General features: G+C 44.1%; 1 protein-coding gene across 1 annotated transcript in view; it reads left to right on the top strand.

The window, feature by feature from the left end:
* The first annotated feature begins 11367 nt into the window (after window positions 1–11367).
* Window positions 11368–19159, top strand: part of ADAMTS5 (ADAM metallopeptidase with thrombospondin type 1 motif 5) — a 50192-nt gene continuing 42400 nt past the window's right edge. The window contains exon 1 of the mRNA XM_055129541.1: window positions 11368–12807. Coding sequence (XP_054985516.1) covers window positions 11695–12807 — 1113 coding nt within the window. The 5' untranslated portion in view covers window positions 11368–11694. The remainder of the gene's footprint in view (window positions 12808–19159) is intronic.

The following is a 19159-nucleotide window of genomic DNA, read 5'->3' as shown; positions in this document are numbered from 1 at the left end:
TATTTCAGAAGGCATTTTCTTTATTGAACATGTTATTTTTCCTCGCTAAGCTTCTTCTCTTCGTGAGATCACTTATGGGCAATGGTTCAAACAATAGAGTTGTTGAGTTTGCAAGTGGCAATAAAATGCTTCTGGAAGTTTCAAACCAATATTTGCTCTAGCCATGCTTTGTCCAATTGTCTCTATCTTGTCTCTCCTTATCTAAAGTTTTGGGAAAATATTCAGAGATTTGATTAGTTATATGCTGTTTGTGTGTAACTACATGTCTCCAAATGTTGCTCCATGTTTTCCCAACTATTTATATCATAGTAGAATAAATATGCATTGCAGTGGCCTCTTGGAAGCATTGTCCCATGTGTCTCCTTGCTTACACCTCCAGATTGCATAATTGAAATTATTCACATAGTATATTAGAACCACTACCGAATCTTCCTTCAAAACATCACTGTCACTGTCACTGTCCTCCTGTTGTTCATCGATTTGCTTGAGCGGGCACCAGTAATGTCTTCATTGTGAGACTTTTTGTTACTATTTTTGGCATATCGAATATGCCACAGGGAGCTTTCCAGGCACTCTATTTTTGTCTTAAAATACAATTGTTTTACATTTTCTATTTGTGTTACATTCTATTGTAGTAATAAGTAGCTTTCTTAGACAAACTATTTCCTTTAAAGACATAATGAGTTGTGGTTTTAGCTTCTGCTTCAATCTGTTCATTGCAGCTGCTTGTTATGTGATAGTGAGAATCCAAAACAAAACAAATAAACAAAACCCAGATCTAGAAAAGCGAGACAATTTTGTAGTCTGACTTCCAATTATATATTTCTTTGTACTGTGTTTCTAAAGAATTGATTCACGTTCATAGATTAATGTTTCTTTAGTTAGCTTCTTTTTCCCCCTAATTCCACCATCCACCTTCATCTCCATCTCCTTCTTTGTTTCTCCTCTATTTCTTTTTTTACCACGGTCTCTTGAACTCATTATTAGTCTTCTTACACTGGTTGGCATTTCTTTTTTTTTAAATTTATTTTTAAATTAGTGAGTCACAGTGAGGGTACAGTTACAGATTCACACATTTTTGTTCTTGTTATTCCCTCATGCAATGTTTAGGAGCCCATCCCTCCACTAGTGTTCATTCTCCACCACCAATGAACCCAGTATCCCTCCCAAACCCCCAATCCCATCCCCCCACCCCACCCCGCCTCTGTGGCGGGGCATTCCAATTGGATATCTCTCTTTCCTTTTGGGTGTTGTGGTTTGAAATAGGGGTATTGAGTGGTCATCCTGTTCAGTCTCTAGTCTACTTTCAGCATGCATCTCCCTTCCCGTGCAGGATCTCCAATCACATATTATTTGGTGTTCCCTTCTCTATCTGGGATGACTTTCCCCCAGCGTGTGAGGCCAGTTTCCAAGCTATGGAGCCAACACTGGTTGGCATTTCTAAGTGAAGTGGCAATCTGCATAGGCTAGCTAGATTTTTTTCTTCCCCTTCATTTTCTTGAATTCACAACAGTTCTATGTGATCACCTTGCACCAGTGTCTTGCAGGCAGAGGCAAATCAGAGAGAGTTCTTTCTCTACTCTTTCTTTCTACACTAAGTCTGCTTTGGAGGTAACAGGTGGAATATGGGATAGGGTCCCCAGATGGAAAAAGTTTGAATTCTTGAATGATTGCAGGGGGTAGCACTCTGCCTGCTATCAACTCATCATGAAAAGTGATATGAGCAAGGAATAAATTTTGACAGTGAAAACCCACTGAGAATTTGAGAGTATTTATTATAGCAGTTGTAATAAACATCATCTGAAACCATTGAGAATTTATGGATGTTTAATATAGTAGTTAGATTTCCCTTTTTAGTGCATACTTCTTATATCTCTTGATCAGGGAGAAAAAATACATCTGGCTAACCACTTGGGCAAATGTTCCAAGTGGGATTCCAATAGGCAGAGCTCTTTCTGGAACCAACTGCTCTTGCCAGATGTATGAAGCACTATAAGTTTCCAGGACTGGTATCAAGTAACCAGACCTCTGGGAAGAATACAGTAATGGGTTCAGCTTTATTCCAGAATATGTATTGGGTTTCCCTAGAAAGATGTGGTTTTATTATTATAAAGAAGTTGTTTCAAAAGACTGACGACTATTCATAACTACGTGCATACCTTTTAAAAAACTTTGTTAACATAACTGTTTTTCATGTTAATATATATCTATTCATGCTCTTGAGTTGCAGGGAAGGAACAGAGCTAGAAGCTAGAGGTGCATTGGTGATAAGAAAGAAAAAATATAAACTGTATTTTCATGGAACACTCTTTCTAGTGGAGAAGGCAAGAAAGAAGAGAGAGAGAAGAGAGGAAAAAAATACTGAAAGAAGATAGACCAAGAATAATCCCAAGATATTATCTTCAGCATGCCGTGAGTTCACTTGTGGAAGAGAAACACAAAGATTAGATTTACCAAGATCAAAGGCAGAAAGTTTATGATGGAAAAAAAGAGTGGGGAAAAACACCTTACAATCCAAGACATTTACTTACATCTTTTGGATAGTGAATGGTTGGGGTGAAAGTTACTGCAAAGTCTACTTAAGATAACTTGCTTTCACAGTAGGAATGACATCTGTACCTATATATTCTTTGCAGCACTGTTTACAATAGCCAAAATATGGAAACAACCCGAGTACCCTAAAACAGATGACTGGTTAAAGAAACTTTGGTACATCTACAAAATGGAATACTATGCAGCTATTAGGAGAGATAAAGTCATAAAATTTGCTTATAAATGAATAAACATGGAGAGTATCATGCTAAGTGAAATGAGTCAGAAAGAGAGGAACATACATAGAGGGACTGCACTCATTTTATACTCATGGAGTATAAAATAACATCACACAAGGCTGACACTCAAGGACAGTAGATACAAAAGCCAGGGGGATTGCCCCATAGCTGGAAGACTGCTCCATAAGCGGAGGGGAGAAGGCAGATGGAATAGAGAAGGCATCACTAAGAAAATGATGGCTGGAGGAAGCAGTTGGGATGGGAGATGCATGCCGAAAGTAGATAATGGAGCAAACATGATAACCTCTCAGTGTCTGTGTTGCAAGCCATAATGCCCAAAAGTAGAGAGAGAGTATGGGGAATATTGTCTGCCATGGAGGTGGGGGGAAGGTGGGAAAGGGGGGTATACCCGGGATATTGGTGGTGGGGAATGTGCACTGGTGGAGGGATGGGTGTTTGATCATTGTGAGATTGTAACCCAAACATGAAAGCTTGTAACTATCTCATGATGATTCAATAAATTTTTTTAAAAATGATAACTTGCTTTCTTACCCTCTACACAAGCATCTTAAAAACTAGTCTGGGAAGTTTTAAAAATTCTAAACTGTGCAGGGTTTAGCTGCAAATGATACAGGAGAGACTTTCTCTACATCATATATGATTGCTTTCATCTGTGCTGTCTCTATTTGCATCTTATTTGGTTTCACTCTGCATCATTTTTCTCATTAAAATTAGTTCCCAATGATAGACAAGTCACAGTCTATGACATAGTCTCATAGACAAATGATGCAATTACCTAAGTGATAAATGAGAACCTGAGATGCAGAAAATCAGGCTAGAGATTATGTATTATGGGTAATTAGGCAACCATTCAGAATTAATCTGAAGTCAAAACACGAAGAACAATTCCGAGCATCATTCATCAGAGTCACCTAACACATTTGGATCCAACCAACAAGGAAGATGTGTTAAGAACTCTTTTTGGAGAAGGAATTTGAACATAAGTCTAAACCTTATGTAGGCACAATCCCTCAAACTCATTCTTTTCCCCATATCTATTCTCAAAAGTCTTTGCTGCCTTTCTATGGCTAAAGAATAAGAATCTTATTGCATCACTAACCAAGACCAGAAAGGTTCTAGATGGATTGAAAAAGGATCCTGAAGTGAGGAAAAAAGAGAGGGGCAAAAAAGAAGAGTCTGTTTTGGGGCAGAACATAGGAAAATGTCAGCAAAAAATAGATCCCTGAACTGTAAATCAACTAAATTCCATTTTCCCTTCTCTTCTGTTGCTTCAAGGTCTTTTTCATATTTCCAATTATTGGGCAGCATTAAAGTGCTAAGAGGTTTTATATCTCTGTGGGTGAAAGGGAGTATACAGAAACAGTTCTGACCAAATGGAAGTTGCTGATGGTGATTGTCCTCTAAGAGGATTTAAAATCAGAATTTCATTCTGTCATTAATGGCTTTAGGTCTGGGTTTGTCTCAAGTACAATTTCCAAGCTAGGACAATGGGAATGAGGAAGTGTGATACCTCCTTTCTAAAAGAAAATTAGTTAAGTGCCTTTACCAGCATTTAGGTCCTCATAGATTAAAAACCCAGATGACAATACTTCCACTGTGAGTACCTGACTAGGAAAGGTTTATTTCAGAGTGATACTGATTAATTCACACAAGGTCATGAGTAAACAACAGTGCATCTCTTTAAACTAGCTTTGCAGTAAAACCAACTTTCAGTGATTCTTTGTGGGTTTTTTTTTGGGGGGGGAGGTGGAGGACCACACCTGCGCTCAGGGGTCATACCTGATCTCTCTAACCCAACTTTCAGTACTTTTTTTTGTTTTGCTTTGTTTTAGGGGGTCATACCCAGTGGCACTTAGCGGTTGTTACTCTAGGCTCTGCACTCTGGGTGCTGTACGATCACTAAACTCATTGATTAAGCAGGCTTTCACTTCTTACTCACTGGGGAGTGAGTAAAGCAGTAATCAATTGATGTATTTCCTCTTACTCTGCACAAAGTTAATACACTTTCTACTTAATGACCAGAACAAAGTAAATATAGCTAAAATGGAGAAATTGAATAGTTTTGAGGGAGATTATGATATTCTAACGTAACTTTAACTTAAAAAAATTAAAATTGTAAGCCCTGAGGTAATGCCTACCTGTAATTCCCACTGTGAGGAGTACTCAGTAAGTAATCTGAAATCTTTGCTGAAATTTTCTATCACAAAGGAAAAGAAAAAGGCCCTCAAATGTTTCAAATTACTCTAGGCTGGAAATTCCTGATTTTCCATGTGTTTCCAGTAAGGTTTGATTTTGAGATGATTTCCGGAAAATAAAGGGCATAAAAAAGGACTCGGGTAACTCATAAAAGCAAGTAATATGCGCATAATTGTATGAGAAAAGCTAAAACAACATTTCACAGCTGCTCAGCATAAAAACTGACTTGTCGGTTTTACTTTACAGATAGCACCTGTATGTCTTACATAATACACATGTACATTATTCATTTGAAGACTTCCATACAATATAAAATTTCTGTGAATAAGAAAAAAATGAAAATCTCACTTTCCAAAAATTTATTTTGCATGGCAATCAGTAAAACTGATTCTGAAGCATATGTTATCCATCACAATAGGTACCTGTTCTGGACCATGGTCTAAACTAAGAACCGAGAAAAATAGTTCTGAGTTAGATCAAAAATTCAGCGAACGATTGCTCTCTGAAAAAAATTATGTCTACACTGCCTCTTTTTTGTTTGTTTGTTTTGGTTTTGGGGGCTGCACTCAGAAGTTATTTCTAGCTCTGCACTCAAGACTTACTACTGGTGGTGCTGAGGGGATCATATGAGAAGCCAGGGAACATACTTGGGTAAGCCGATTTCGAGGCAAGCTCTCAACCCACTGGACTATCTTTCCAGCCCCTGCAATGAATGTCTTAAGAAAGTTTTCTCTGCAAGGCACAAGGACATGGAGGTCCAATCTTTTCTCCTCCTTTCCCAGCTTTGATCAAGACACCAGCAAGTTCCAAGCACCCAGAGACAAACTGGGCTTGGGGTGAATGTGTTTATATGTACACACATACATTTGTTGATGTGTATCCAGCACATGATGGACTGTGCATATTCATTGGTGTGCCAACATGCGTATTTGCTGTGGGATGTAGGAAGATGCCTTAAGAGAAGTGAAGGGCTGGTAAAAGAGGGTGGGCATGTTCAGACAATAGTTTCCTGCTCTAAAATTTCAGTCACTGTCACTGTCACTGTCATCCCATTGCTCATCGATTTGCTCGAGCTGACACCAGTAACGTCTCTCATTGAGAGACTTATTGTTACTGTTTTTGGCATATCCAATACGCACGGGTAGCTTGCCAAGCTCTGCCGTGAGGGCTCGATACTCTCCATAGCTTGCTGGGCTCTCCAAGAGGGGCGGAGGAATTGAACTCGGGTCGGCAGCATGAAAGGCGAACTCCCAACCGCTATTGCCTCCTTAGTGCAGTAGGCAGCGTGTCAGTCTCATAAAAATTCAGTATTCCTAACAAACCTAGCATAGTAAATATACCCAAATCCTGAATCCTCAAAGCAACCTTTAGCTTGGCTTTTGTGGCAGCCGTGGTGGTGGTGGTGGTGGTGGTGTTCTTTCCAAGGAGTGCTACGTGGTCTGGGGACCATCATTGCCCGATTGCATTGGAATAAGCTCATTTGGTGAGGTAAAGGAGACATTGGTTTGAAGCAAATCTTGAGAGAACTAGAATTTGCAAAGCTAAGTGGAAAGGCTAGTCCGGGGTCTTTATAACATTGACACACAGCTTCAAGCGGCTGAAATGTAGCTCTGCCACCAGCATCCCACCTGGTGACATTGAGGGAAATAATTCTGCTGGAACTCAAAATCCTGTGAGACTCAAGATATAGGGACTTGTGAGCGAGAGAAGCGACTACCCTGCCTTGAGAGGGGGTGATTCCCCCGTGAGGGAGGTCTGCTGCAGGTGTTTGGCTAAAGGGGCATATTTTATTGTCAGTCCTTTCCTCATTCTTACCATTAAATCAGAGACGGGAGAGAGGGAGGAAATGACACTTTAGCAAATGGAAATCTGAGAAATAACTACTTCTGAGGATACACAAATCCTATGGAATGAAGCTAAACTGGCAGTACAGTGCAGAGCACCTGCAGGAGCGATTCTCTTGTCTTCCCCCCACCCCCCACTATATTTATGTTTTCCAACACGCATTTCGAGTCATTCCAGCTCTGAGCGGCTTCATCACTGAACTGTGAACACTTGGGGAATCATTACTTATTCATCTTGATCAGTCTCTTTGGAACCCCACCATGCACTTTGCAACAAGCCCTCCCCTTACATTCTGTTTATGTTTGTTAAAATAAACAAGATTTAAGATAAATAGTAGTTTTAGCACCAAACTGAGAGTCAGGAGTATGAGGTGTCTTCTGCAGAATGAGCCACTGATGAACTTTTTAATCCCAGGCAAATCTCTTTGATCTTTATTTTTCAGTTTCTTATTGGTGGATAGAAAAAGTTGCATCAGATGACCAGCAAGATAAATTTTAACCATAATTTCTGGAGAAAAAAAAAGACACCTTTCCTTTGGGGAAATGTAAAATCACTTATCAGTTGTATTTGTAATGATATACTCTAAAAAATTTATATACTCTAAAAATAAAAATTCTTATGCACACATAGACTCCTTCTACTTAAACGGATTAATCCACTTCAACATAATTGGTAATATGTTTTATCTTAATATTCTTAAAAGAAAATAAAGAATTTTTAAATTTATGGAAAAATAAAAAGCATTTAAAACTTTCAGCAATGCAAATTACACTCTTAGGTCGACATTCATTTATCTGACACATAGTTCAATGTATTTCATTAGGGTGATATTTAAATTTTAATATAGGGGCTAGAGAGAAAGCACAGCAGATAAGGCACCAGGCCTGCACTTGGCAGAATCTAGTTGAAAACTACACCACCTCTTGTCCCATGAGCACTGCCAGGAGTGATCTTTGAGCACAGAGCCAGGAGTAAGCCCTGAGCACCATTGACTACGACTCAAAAAAAAATAACATTTAAAAATTATAAAAATGAGTTTCCAAGAGAGACCTTTACAGAAAAAAATTTGAGTAGAAATTTTCTGAATATGTAAAAATTTGTCCATTAGATTTATAAACAAATGAGTTCCTTTCCCTTCGCCTCTACATGTTTATCTACTTTTGAATAATCTAAGTACAAATGTTTTCATGCAAATAAGCTGAGAGGCATAACACTTACAGGTATAATTCATGTGAAAATACTTTTGGGGGATGTAAAACTGGGAAAAAAACATAGAAAAGCATGTTCTAATTTTTCTAAATGCTAAGTAAGAAATCTGTTTGTGCTAGCGAATAATTGTAATTAATACTTTCCAACCGCTGTCATCTAAAATGCCTGCCAGTCAAAATGATCCTTTGGGATTAACATTGAGCATATGGTTAGAATTTCAGAATGATAGTTGTTTTATAGATGGTGTTTAGTGCACATTATTAGACTACTTTTCACTAAAATTGCTTCTAAAAGCATACAATTTGCTATCTGCAGGCACAAGGTAATTTCCTATGAAGAACAGTAAGCACTGGAATTTTAGTTGTGCTCTGCTCTATTGTGATTCTGAATGTTCTATTCCTCAATATATTCAACGATAAGTATTGGCCTAGCACTGCTGACCAGTGGTAACAGGATTAAAAGGCAATGACCTTCAGTGATTGCTCTTTCTACCTAAGCCTGGATGTACTCCAGAATCCACTAGGATCCTTGGGTATCCTTGGGGGCTCTAATAATAGCTTTATATTTTAATTTTTTGCGGGGGGGGGACACACTGGGCATTGCACAGCGATTACTCCTAACTCATGTACTCGGGAATTAACTCCTGGCAGTGCTCGGGGGACCATATGGGGTGCTGGGAATCAAACCCAGGTTGGCAGTGTGCAAGACAAACGCTCTACTCACTATGCTATTGCGCCAGTCCCTATTCTTAAATAAGAACTAAATCTCAAGCTATGTTTCTCTCCATCCTTCAGATGACTAGGAGTGTGTGTGTGTGTGTGTGTGTGTGTATTTGTGTTGTGTCTGTGGTCTGTGTGTATGTGTGTATGTCTGTGTGTGTGTTGTGGGTGAGGGGAGGTAGGGATTGGGAAACCCTGGTCTCCAGACTCAAGACTCTGAACATCAAACATAATGCCTGAGAGAGAGAGAGAGATAGAGATAGATAGATAGATAGATAGAGAGAGAGAGAGAGAGAGAGAGAGAAAGTGTGGTGTGTTTGTCATGGGTGGGGCGGGGCTGGAGGGAATCTGGGGACATTGGTGGTGAGAAATGTACACGGGTGAAAGGACAGGTGTTGGAACGTTATGACTGAAACCCAATCATGAACAACTTTGTAACTGTATATCTCCCTATGACCAATAAAAATAAATCAATCAATAAGCAAATAAACAAACAAAGATGCGGAGCATGGTCACTGCCCAATTCTGGTATTCTCTCTGGATTAGCAAGCACAACCTCAAAGCCATTGCAAAAGTGATCCGATCTCTTGGCAAGGCGTTGTTCAAAACACCAGCGCTTTGGGGTCAGCCGAGGTGTGCCTGCTAGCGCCATAAACATGCAGAAATGTGTTGGTTAGCCGGAATCTGGCTTTCTCTGATGTCGCATTAATTTGTCCCAAGGATGAGGAGGGGGGGGGCACTCTAGCCTACTCACCTTGGCCCCTGCCACCCTGCCAGTGCTTCAAGCTCCTCAGATTGTCTTTATTAAATTTGGTAATTAGAGGACAGTAGAAAGACGCCAAATGACCATGACGACGGGACCCCTCCCAAGTAATAATCTGAACCTGTGCGTGCCCTTCCCAATGCCTTGGATGCCCCCGCTAGAAGGAATTCTGAGAATGATACTAGGTCAGGATTTCGAGTGATGAAGTGTCATTGGGTGGGGAGACACGACGACATCTGTCATTTGTACTTGTCCTTCAAGAAAAAGGAAGAAAAAGGCAGAAGCCCAACTCTAAAACCTGATGAGGACTTCTTAATTTTCTTTTTTTAATGAGCTTAATTCCCAGCACCACTTAACCCTTTCCTGTTCAGCCTTGTTTAAAGCAAAAGGGAGTTCGAGTTGATTGGCCAGTCCAGGATAGATTGGGGCGCGGGAGAAAGGCGCGCAGGAACCGGAGAAGGGGGACCCCGCGGGCGGCACGCACACAAAGGCGCGGAGTGCCAGGGTCGCCCGAGGCCCTGCCCGGGAGCAGCGCGACGCGCCAGTAAGCGCCTGCGGCTCTCCGGCCGCCTGGCCGCTCTGCTGGAGGCTGGGAGAACTTAGTCACCAGAAGCCCGGGGAGCGTCTGGGACCAAAGGGGCCAGAGACGGAGGAACCCCGGGACCCGCACGGCCGGGAGGGAGCCCCAGGCAGCGCTGGGCGTTGGGGGCGCACGGGAGCTGCCAGCTCTGTCTCTGGTGGATGGAGCTGCAAGGTCCGCGCGGCCAGAGAGCGTCGGTTTGCACAAGCGAGAAACTTGCAGCAGGAACTTCCTACCGAGGCAAAGCAGAGCAGGAGAGGAAGGAGGCAAGGAGAGATTGGAAACGTGTCAGTGACTTGAAAGACACCCCCAAACACCCCTGCTGGAGATGAGGTAAGCCGAGGTTAGCCAAGCCCCACTGGTTGTGAAATATCAGACAAACCCGGAGCCGCTGTGGCTTTAAATGAGGCCAAGGAACTCCTGGTTTCCAGACCCGAATTCTAACCTCCACCCCCCCACCCTCACCCCTCCCGCACACCCCCACCCTCTCTGGTCCTTGCTTCCTCCCTCCGCCCCTCCTTCCACCCGTCGGGTCCCTTCCCGGTCTTCCTTTCCTCGATCACCCTCCCCCTCTCTTTCCCTCCCTCCCCCATCTGATTAGGCGCGGACCGGGAAGGGTGGGAGTGGTGGGGGAAGCTCTCCCTTTAAGAGCAGCTTGCAGTGACGAATTGTTGAAATTGCCATTGCAGGATGGCATGCCGCTATAAATTCATTGTTCCACCTCCTCGCATCTTCACTGCGCTCGCGCTGCTCTCCGCGCTCGCAGCGGCCGACTGGGGATGACCGCGGGCAGAAGACACGGCACCCGAGGGGACCCGGACGCGCCGCTCCACCGGCTCGTCGCACGCCGCTCGGGGCATTTGACTTGGCATTTTTGATGGCTTTCCTCCCTCCCCCCGCCTCGCTTTCTTCTCTTCCTTCGGGTTCCCGTCGAGTCAGGCCACTCACAAAATAAGGACGAGCGCCCGGGACTTGGGTATCCCCGCCGCCCGCGGGGTCCGGAGCAGCCAGAGGGCGGGAGGCGGCGCACACCAGTTGCCCGCCGGGTGCGCGTCACCTCCCTTCTCACTTTTTTTTTTTAGGGGGTTGGGGGTGCAACGATCGTAGCTGTAGTTGGGGTTGGGTTTATTCCCATTTTCGTAAGTTGCTGGATCTCTCCAACGCAGCTTTTTTTTTTCCCCCAATTTTCACTCCCCTCCACTTCCCCTATTGCCACCCCCCCCCTCCCGCCCCTGGCCACTTTCTGGCGCACGAATGCAAACATTTTGCAAACCAACAAAGAAAAGTTCGCACGCTGGCACGGCGGCCCGGGACAGACTGGCACAGCTGCCCGGACCCCCTTCTTCCGACACTTGACTCAACCTTGCAAGCCAGTGTTGTGTGTGTGTGTGTGTGTGTGTGTGTGTGTGTGTGCGCGCGCGCGCGTGTGCGTGTGTATGTATGTGTGCGCGTGTGTGCGTGTGTGTGTGTGCGCGCGTGTGTGTGTGTATGTGTGTGGTGTGCACCTCCCGCCCCGGTAACTTCCAGAGCGAATAACAACTAGCCTTCAAAAGTGCCCGTCGCGCAGCCCCTCCCCGCGGGCAGCGCACTATGCTGCTCGGGTGGGCGTCCCTGCTGCTGTGCGCGCTCCGCCTGCCCCAGCTCGCGGCCAGCGCCGCCGCGGCACCTGCCCAGGATAAAGCCGAGCCGCCTCGGGCCGCCGCCGCTGCAGCGGCCGCCCAGCCCCGCCGGCCGCAGGGGGAGGAGGCGCCGCCGCCTGCGCCCGCCGAGCCTCGGGGCCGCCCGCAGCCCCGCGCCGGGCTGGTGCAGAACATCGACCAGATCTACGCGCGCGGCGGCAAGGTGGGCTACCTCGTCTACGCGGGCGGCCGGAGGTTCCTCCTGGACCTGGAGCGGGATGACTCGGTGGGCGCCGCTGGCCTGCTGCCCGCGGGAGGCGGGTCGAACTCCAGCCGGCGCCACCCGGGCCACTGCTTCTACCGGGGCACGGTGGACGGCAGCCCCCGGTCCCTGGCCGTCTTTGACCTCTGCCGGGGTCTCGACGGCTTCTTCGCCGTCCGGCACGCGCGCTACACCGTGAAGCCGCTGTGGCGCGGGCCCTGGGCCGAGGCCGAGGCCGGGCGCGTGTATGGGGACGGGTCCGCGCGCATCCTGCACGTCTATACCCGCGAGGGCTTCAGTTTCGAGACCCTGCCGCCGCGCACCAGCTGCGAGACGCCGGCGGCGCGGCCCGGGCACCGCCGCCAGCGCACCCCCCCGGCGCACGGCCCACCAGATCGCCGCTGGCCGCTGGCCCAGCAGTTCCAGGAGCGCTCGGGTTCTTCCGACGACGGCGACGACGGGGGCCAGGGGCCACCGACGTGGTGGCGGCGACGGCGCCGCTCCGTCTCCAGGGCCCGCCAGGTGGAGCTGCTGCTGGTGGCCGACGCGTCCATGGCACGGATGTATGGCCGGGGCCTGCACCATTACCTGCTGACGCTGGCGTCCATCGCCAACCGCTTGTACAGCCACGCCAGCATCGAGAACCACATCCGCCTGGCCGTGGTGAAGGTGGTGGTGCTCGGCGACAAGGACAAGAGCCTGGAGGTGAACAAGAACGCCGCCACCACGCTCAAGAACTTTTGCAAGTGGCAGCATCAACACAACCAGCTCGGGGATGACCACGAAGAACACTACGACGCCGCCATCCTGTTTACGAGGGAGGTAGGTCCAGCCCGTGGGCGCGGCGGGAAGAGGGGGACCGAGGTGTCCAGAGAGGATACACAAGTGTCCAGAGGACACAGAAGGAGCAGGTAGGTGAAATGAACTGGGCTATTTGGGGTGGGTTGGTTTGCTCACGGCCTTGCTTCTTTCCAAGCCACCCGGCCACTAGGGATCTGCCTGTTTCTTGCAAGACAACCAGGCAAGTCCCCAAGTCCTTGTCCGTGGGGTGGCCCCAGTGGCGATTGTCACCAGGAGAGATCAGACCTGCTCACTGAGTGAATTACTATTGGGTGTCTCTTTTCAGCTGGACTACCTTTCCAGGCTGAGAGACCACGTTCTAGGTGCGCTCAAATAAAGGACTAGAACGCTTAGGGGAAATGCAAACTTACTAATGGAAAAAAAAAAGGAAAGAGCGGGGTTATTTGGGGGAATCAGGGGGCTCCTACTTTCCAGTGAATCCCTAAGTGTAACTTCCAGTCTAGTGGAAGGTTCTTGGCGGTGGATCCATTGTAATCCCTTGCATCTATTACCTTCCTTTGCAAATAGTCATGCACTCTTCCTCATTTCTTTGTGCAACCTCAGAAGAGGTAATACTTTTCAAATGTAGGACTGTTTATTCCCTCAATCTGACTCCCTAAGAGGATCCTGTTATTTCTCCACTGTGGTGGAATCTCTGTTCTGGGAAGGAAGGAACGAACGTGGGGGGTAGAAGGAGAACAGAGAAGCCCGTCTTGTGAATTTCTCCACAACTTCTTTCACCAGCGCTGCCCACTCCTCCTTCTCAGCGGCCACCAAAGGTCACGTCCAGCTTGCATGTTTGAGTTGGGGATGACTGTTTCTAGAGCCGCATGGTCAGTGCAGAAAGATCTGGCAAGGAGTCAAGAAATGAGAATGGAATGTTTTCCCAGAATTTTTCTCTTTCAAGGAAGATGGTTACAGGAAGGGAGAGAAATTGATCTTTTTAGGTTCAGAGGTTTAGAGAAAACACAATAGATCAATTTGCAGTTATTAGAACCCCACCTCACGGTAACCTACAGAATCCAAACCCAGGTGGGATAGGAGGTTAGTGCCCTGGGAGCTGGAAGTCTCATTGCAACTCCACTCTGATTGGCAGCTTCCAGACTTGTCTCTCAAAGTTTCTGAGCTGAGGTCAGGAGAGAGGAATAGACACTTTGAAATACCCAAAGTTACGGTATGAAATGGAGCAAACAGACCTAGCCGAGGAAACTAAATGATGTTTTGCAGCTCAGAATCACACAGCTCAACCACTAAATCTCCTATTTTTTCCTAAGGCACCACTGGTATGAAGAAAAAGTGTTGATAAATTTGGAGCTGAGGAACCCTTGTGGTTCATGGGTTGGACATAAATGTAAACCACATGTAAACAGACTCCAGAGGGCAGCAGTTTAAGGCATCTCAGGCAACAGGGTTCTGGAACCCGTGGAAAATCTTTCTTCTCCTTCAATGATCTTCTGGAATCCACCCTTTCATTTCTCTGCACAATATTAGTCTTCTATTAGTCTTTGAAATGGAAGAACATTTATTTTGTAGTCTTCCCTGTGAGGTGAAACTCTCCTGTAAAACTATCCATTTCTTATTGGTTTCCAAGTCTTTTTTTTTTTTTTTGTGAGCAACTTTCCATGTCTGGATTCCTTGCTTTGCTCCATCGTAAGAGGCTGCCAAGAGGGAGGTTTCAGAGAGTTTATGGAAGGAAGTGCACTAAAGACAGAGGAAAAAATACTTTTATAGACATCTACTCCCAAGTAGTAGATCATATTAATAATTTTCTTTTCTAAATACACATGTATTTTTTAAAATTAATATAGCTAAGTAGAAAACCCCATTCCTCCCAACCTCTTGTTCCATAATTTTCCTAATTGTGTCCCAGGAGGAGAAAAAAAGAAAAAAAAGTCAATAATTACAAGTAATCTGTCCATTGCTTTTTCTGGATTGGGTTTTTAGTTGGGTTGCTTAACAATTCTTGTTTTCCAAACTTTGAAACTTGCTTGTCTACATACATAAATAGGTAAAAGTTCGGGAGAAATAAATCAATAGTCAATATTAATATAAATGAATTTCATAATAACATACACTTTTATATACCAGTTTACACATGGAAAATATTTTACATGGGTCTTCTCTTGGTCTTCTTGCCAAACAGAAGCAAACTTTTAGCAAAGCAAATTTTATTTAGCTTTTGGTTGGCCCTCTGGTATCTCTAACTTGACATGAACCAGATCTTTAAAAACTTGTCTCTTATGAATATAAGTACCTCATTTAAAAGGCTCTATTAGTGAAGGGGTTGAGGAAAATATTCCAAGAGCCTTTTGTAGCATGCATTTGGGAGGGCTTCAAAATGGACAATTAGCCTCAAAGTTCTAAACAAGACATCTCTCTCCAGCTCACTCTTTTCTCCCATTGAAATCAGATGTTTAAGGAAGTGCTGCAGAGAAGCCATTATGGATATTTTTTTTTCCAGTGAAAAATACCCAGAGCTGGCATTGGGATTCTCCTTTTACAGCCCTGTTTTGAATGTAAGAAGGATGATGCTCAGTAGCTGGACGCCAAGTCTTCAGATCTGTGTTTTGATGGGCTCTGAGCACTGTTCAAAATGTCCTGGGTCCACATGTGTTCTCCAAAATTGCTTGTTTTTCAGGCATGAAGCAAATTGTGAGGAGATGTTTTCCACTCCTGCTTACTGTCCCAGGCCACCTTGAACATTGTGTCTGGGAGTCAGCAGAATAGTAGTAGTAATAACTCATTTATCCAACTAACACGCTTCACTGTCAGGACCGTGCCCAGCTTTTGGAGCAGCTCTAATTAGGGAAACTTAGCACCAGTCAGTTTTCTGGCACCAGAACCAGTTCATTCTGGAATGGCACTTAAGCTGGAATTCACACCGTTTCTGCCCTCAAAGAGTAGAAATCCAATCTTCCCAGGATTTCATTTTGCTTCCCAGAGTCCTTTCCTTATTCTTGGCTTCCAGTAAAAATAAGGCTTATAAAGACGAGTGATTATGTCCAATTTGGAAACGACTTTTTAGAACCTGAAACTATCTACCGGAGAATAGAAATTGGAAAACGTTTTGACATCCCTCACCCCTGCACAAGCATTGGACGAGAACTGGACCAGCTAGGAGGCCATGCAATGAAAGTGGGTTTATTCCCTTTCATTGATGATCAATGGGCCAGTTCACAAGCAACGGCATTCCAGCTCTGTTGTGTATCCTGCCTGGTAGTGCCCAAGTGGGTTCTCCAAAGACAGCAGGTCTCTGAATAGAATGGGCTCCTGTCCTAATAGCAGTGGGCACAAGAGGGAGACCAGCAGCGTGGAGGAAGGAGGAGAATGTTTCTTTTCCCCTCCGTTGTTGCTCCTCAATGAATTGATTCAGTCGCCTACTTGAGTTCAAATCTTACTAAAGTCAACAGCACACCCTTGTCAAGATATCTAAGTAACCCGTGAGGATTCTGAAGATGTCCAGTCTGTCCTCTAAGATGCCCTAATGTGCCTATTTTTAAGTTAAGCTCTTAGTTAAGGGTGGAGAAAAATATTTCAAGAGCCTTATAAAGCATGCATTTGGGAGGACTTAAAACTGGACAATTAGCCTAAAAGTTCTAAACAAGAAGAGAACTCACTCTAGTTGACTCGTCGCTCTCATGGAAATCAGATATCTAAAAAAGTCCTGAATATAAACGATCATAGCTATTTTTTGTTTGTTTGTTTCACTGAAAACTACCCAGAGTTGGTATTGGGATTCTACTTTTACAACCCTGTTTTGAATATAAGAATGGCCTTGTCTCAAGTGTATTCTGAATATTCAGTACTTGGCCATGAGCACCGACTCTGTGTGACACGCACATTTTAAGTTGCTGAAGGACTGTAGCTGATTCCCGTTTATCTGGTATTAACAGCAGAGAAGAAGCAGATAGTTACATGAAATAGTCTAAAATTAGGGAAACTGATAAATACTGAAACTGAGCTTTATTAAACAAGGACTATAAATTTAGATGAGATGGAACAATGTATGCTGTCAACACATTGTTCTCTATATTTATTGAAATAACACTGATTTGCAATACTATGTCAGGGTCATATATCTGTTTTTGAAGTGCAGAGTTGTGCATATCATACTAAACCCATTATCAGATGTTTCCTCACCACCTACAAGCCATCAATCAACCCCATCATCTATGATCTTTATACACTCTTCATTACAATTGTAGCATTGCATTGATTCTGAAAGACAGGTAAATTTGATTCAGAGTCAACCAGTTTGTATTGAGCAATGCTTATGAATTTATATAGTAATCAACTGTCTTTATGATTAATATTTTATCAGCCTGAAACCCTATTGCCTAATGATTTGACAGATAAAGTCTTCCATATGAAGAAAAATGGCTAATCTCATAGTCACAGATGATAAATGTCAGAGAGACAAGGTAGTTTTGATCAGTAATCTCTCAAATCAAAATATTATGACTAATTTACAAAGACATTTCCAAATCCCTACTACAGGCAAGATAATTCAGTGATTTGGAATGCTGTCCCTTTCCTGAGAATATATTCCAGGAAAGAGACAAGAAAACAGATAATTGTTAACAAGCTGAAAACATGAACTTATTACAGATGTGGTTATTTGATAGCATGGAGTACATAAGTAAGTTGATAAATCCATCTAAATCCAGTTTGGAAGGATGAGTAGCATTAACCAGGACTGTAAAGATTATACACACATGGCAAGTACATCAAATCTATAGACATTACAGATACACAAAATCTGTCATTTCCAATGGCTCACAAGGAGGATAGTGACTCTGGAAATCAAAGTTTACACGTGGTAATAGTAGAGATGACATAAGTAGAAAGGTCATAACTTAGTCTATAGAATGCATTAACAACTAAGTGAAGAAGAAATATAGCAGGTATATTAGTCAGTTGGGGCTTCCATAGCTAGATGTGAGTAGCTTACATAAGAGCATTGTATTTTCTAATCGTTCTAAGGGCTAGGAAATCCAAGATCAGGGCCCAGCATGCTTGATTTCTGGTGAGAGTTCTCTCCCTGGCTTCTGAATGCTGCCTTCCCCCTGTGTGTTCTCCTGAATTTTTTTCCATGGGTTGAGCTCTAGGGAGTGAGCAGAGCAAGAGAGAGCTCTGATTTCTTTCCTTAAAAGGCACTAATCACACCAAATCAAAACTCAACATTTTATTTTCACTTAACCTTAATTCTCTTACACTGAGCTCTAATTTCAAATACATTGAAGATTAAGGCTTCAACATGCAGGTTGGATGGGGTGTAGAAGGGATGAGAGAACAAATCCCAGTTTTCGTAGCATGCTGTAAAGGTTAAGGTATGAGTTAAATTCAGTATCAGTCTAATAGCATGGAACATCAGTCACATGCAGCATGTCCTGGAATAAGCGTTTTAGCCTAAGTTGTTGGAGTAAATCCCAGAGGAGCCTTTATAGGTTTTTCAGTAATCTTCAAGGAGACTGGAGATGGCTTGACTATATCCATGGCATCAGAAATGACAAGGCAGAAGTTGAGTCAAGAAATGTGAAAATGAGGTGGAAATGAGTGATCCTTTGAAGCAGAGGGGGATATTTGAAGTTTGGAGCCATCGTTTTTATGAGCTATACATAGGAAGAAATAGGGGCCATGAGGGATCACAGAGGGGTAGTCAAGACTGATCACAAGTTGGCGTTGTATTATGGAAGATTTGGAATGCCAGGTGTGCCTTTCCGTTTGGGAGAAATGCAGGACAGTCTTCTAGAGTTCAGCTCCCAGAAAGTACGTGCTTGCAGCGTTTGTATAGGAGATTTAGAGCGGACAAGAGGGACTACTTCAAAGCCTCAGGTAATAATGGGGTTGGGGGGTTAAGGATTGATGGAAGGAGTGAGAAAGAGAGGACATTTGATCAGATGTCCTCTCTTTCTCACTTGTATGAGAGAGAGTGAAGCATTGTGACCAGGTTTTTTTTTTTTACTCAGCACTTCCTATTCCTTCTTTTCTGGGATATCTTTTTCAGTGCACTTTTGTATTTCTCATTTGACTCTGAATCATTATCACCAAAGTTCCCATAGAGATAAAACCCATGATGTATTATCAGAAAAAATTTTTTTTTGGTTTGTGTTTTGGGCTGACTGGAGCAAGGAAGGTTGGGTGTTTGCCTTGCAGAGCAGGTAGGGTGTGTTTGCCTTGCACGTGGCAGACCCGGTTCGATTCTTCTGTCCATCTCAGAGAGCCCAGCAAACTACCGAGAGTATTCTGGCCTCACGGCAGAGCCTGGCAAGCTACCCGTGGCATATTCAATATGCTAAACACAGTAACAACAAGTCTCACAATGGAGACGTTA

Source organism: Sorex araneus, chromosome 2, assembly GCF_027595985.1.
Source record: "Sorex araneus isolate mSorAra2 chromosome 2, mSorAra2.pri, whole genome shotgun sequence".
Classification (NCBI taxonomy): Eukaryota; Metazoa; Chordata; class Mammalia; order Eulipotyphla; family Soricidae; genus Sorex; species Sorex araneus.
Note: the sequence above shows the minus strand (reverse complement) of the source record. Positions and strands in the feature narration are given on the sequence as shown.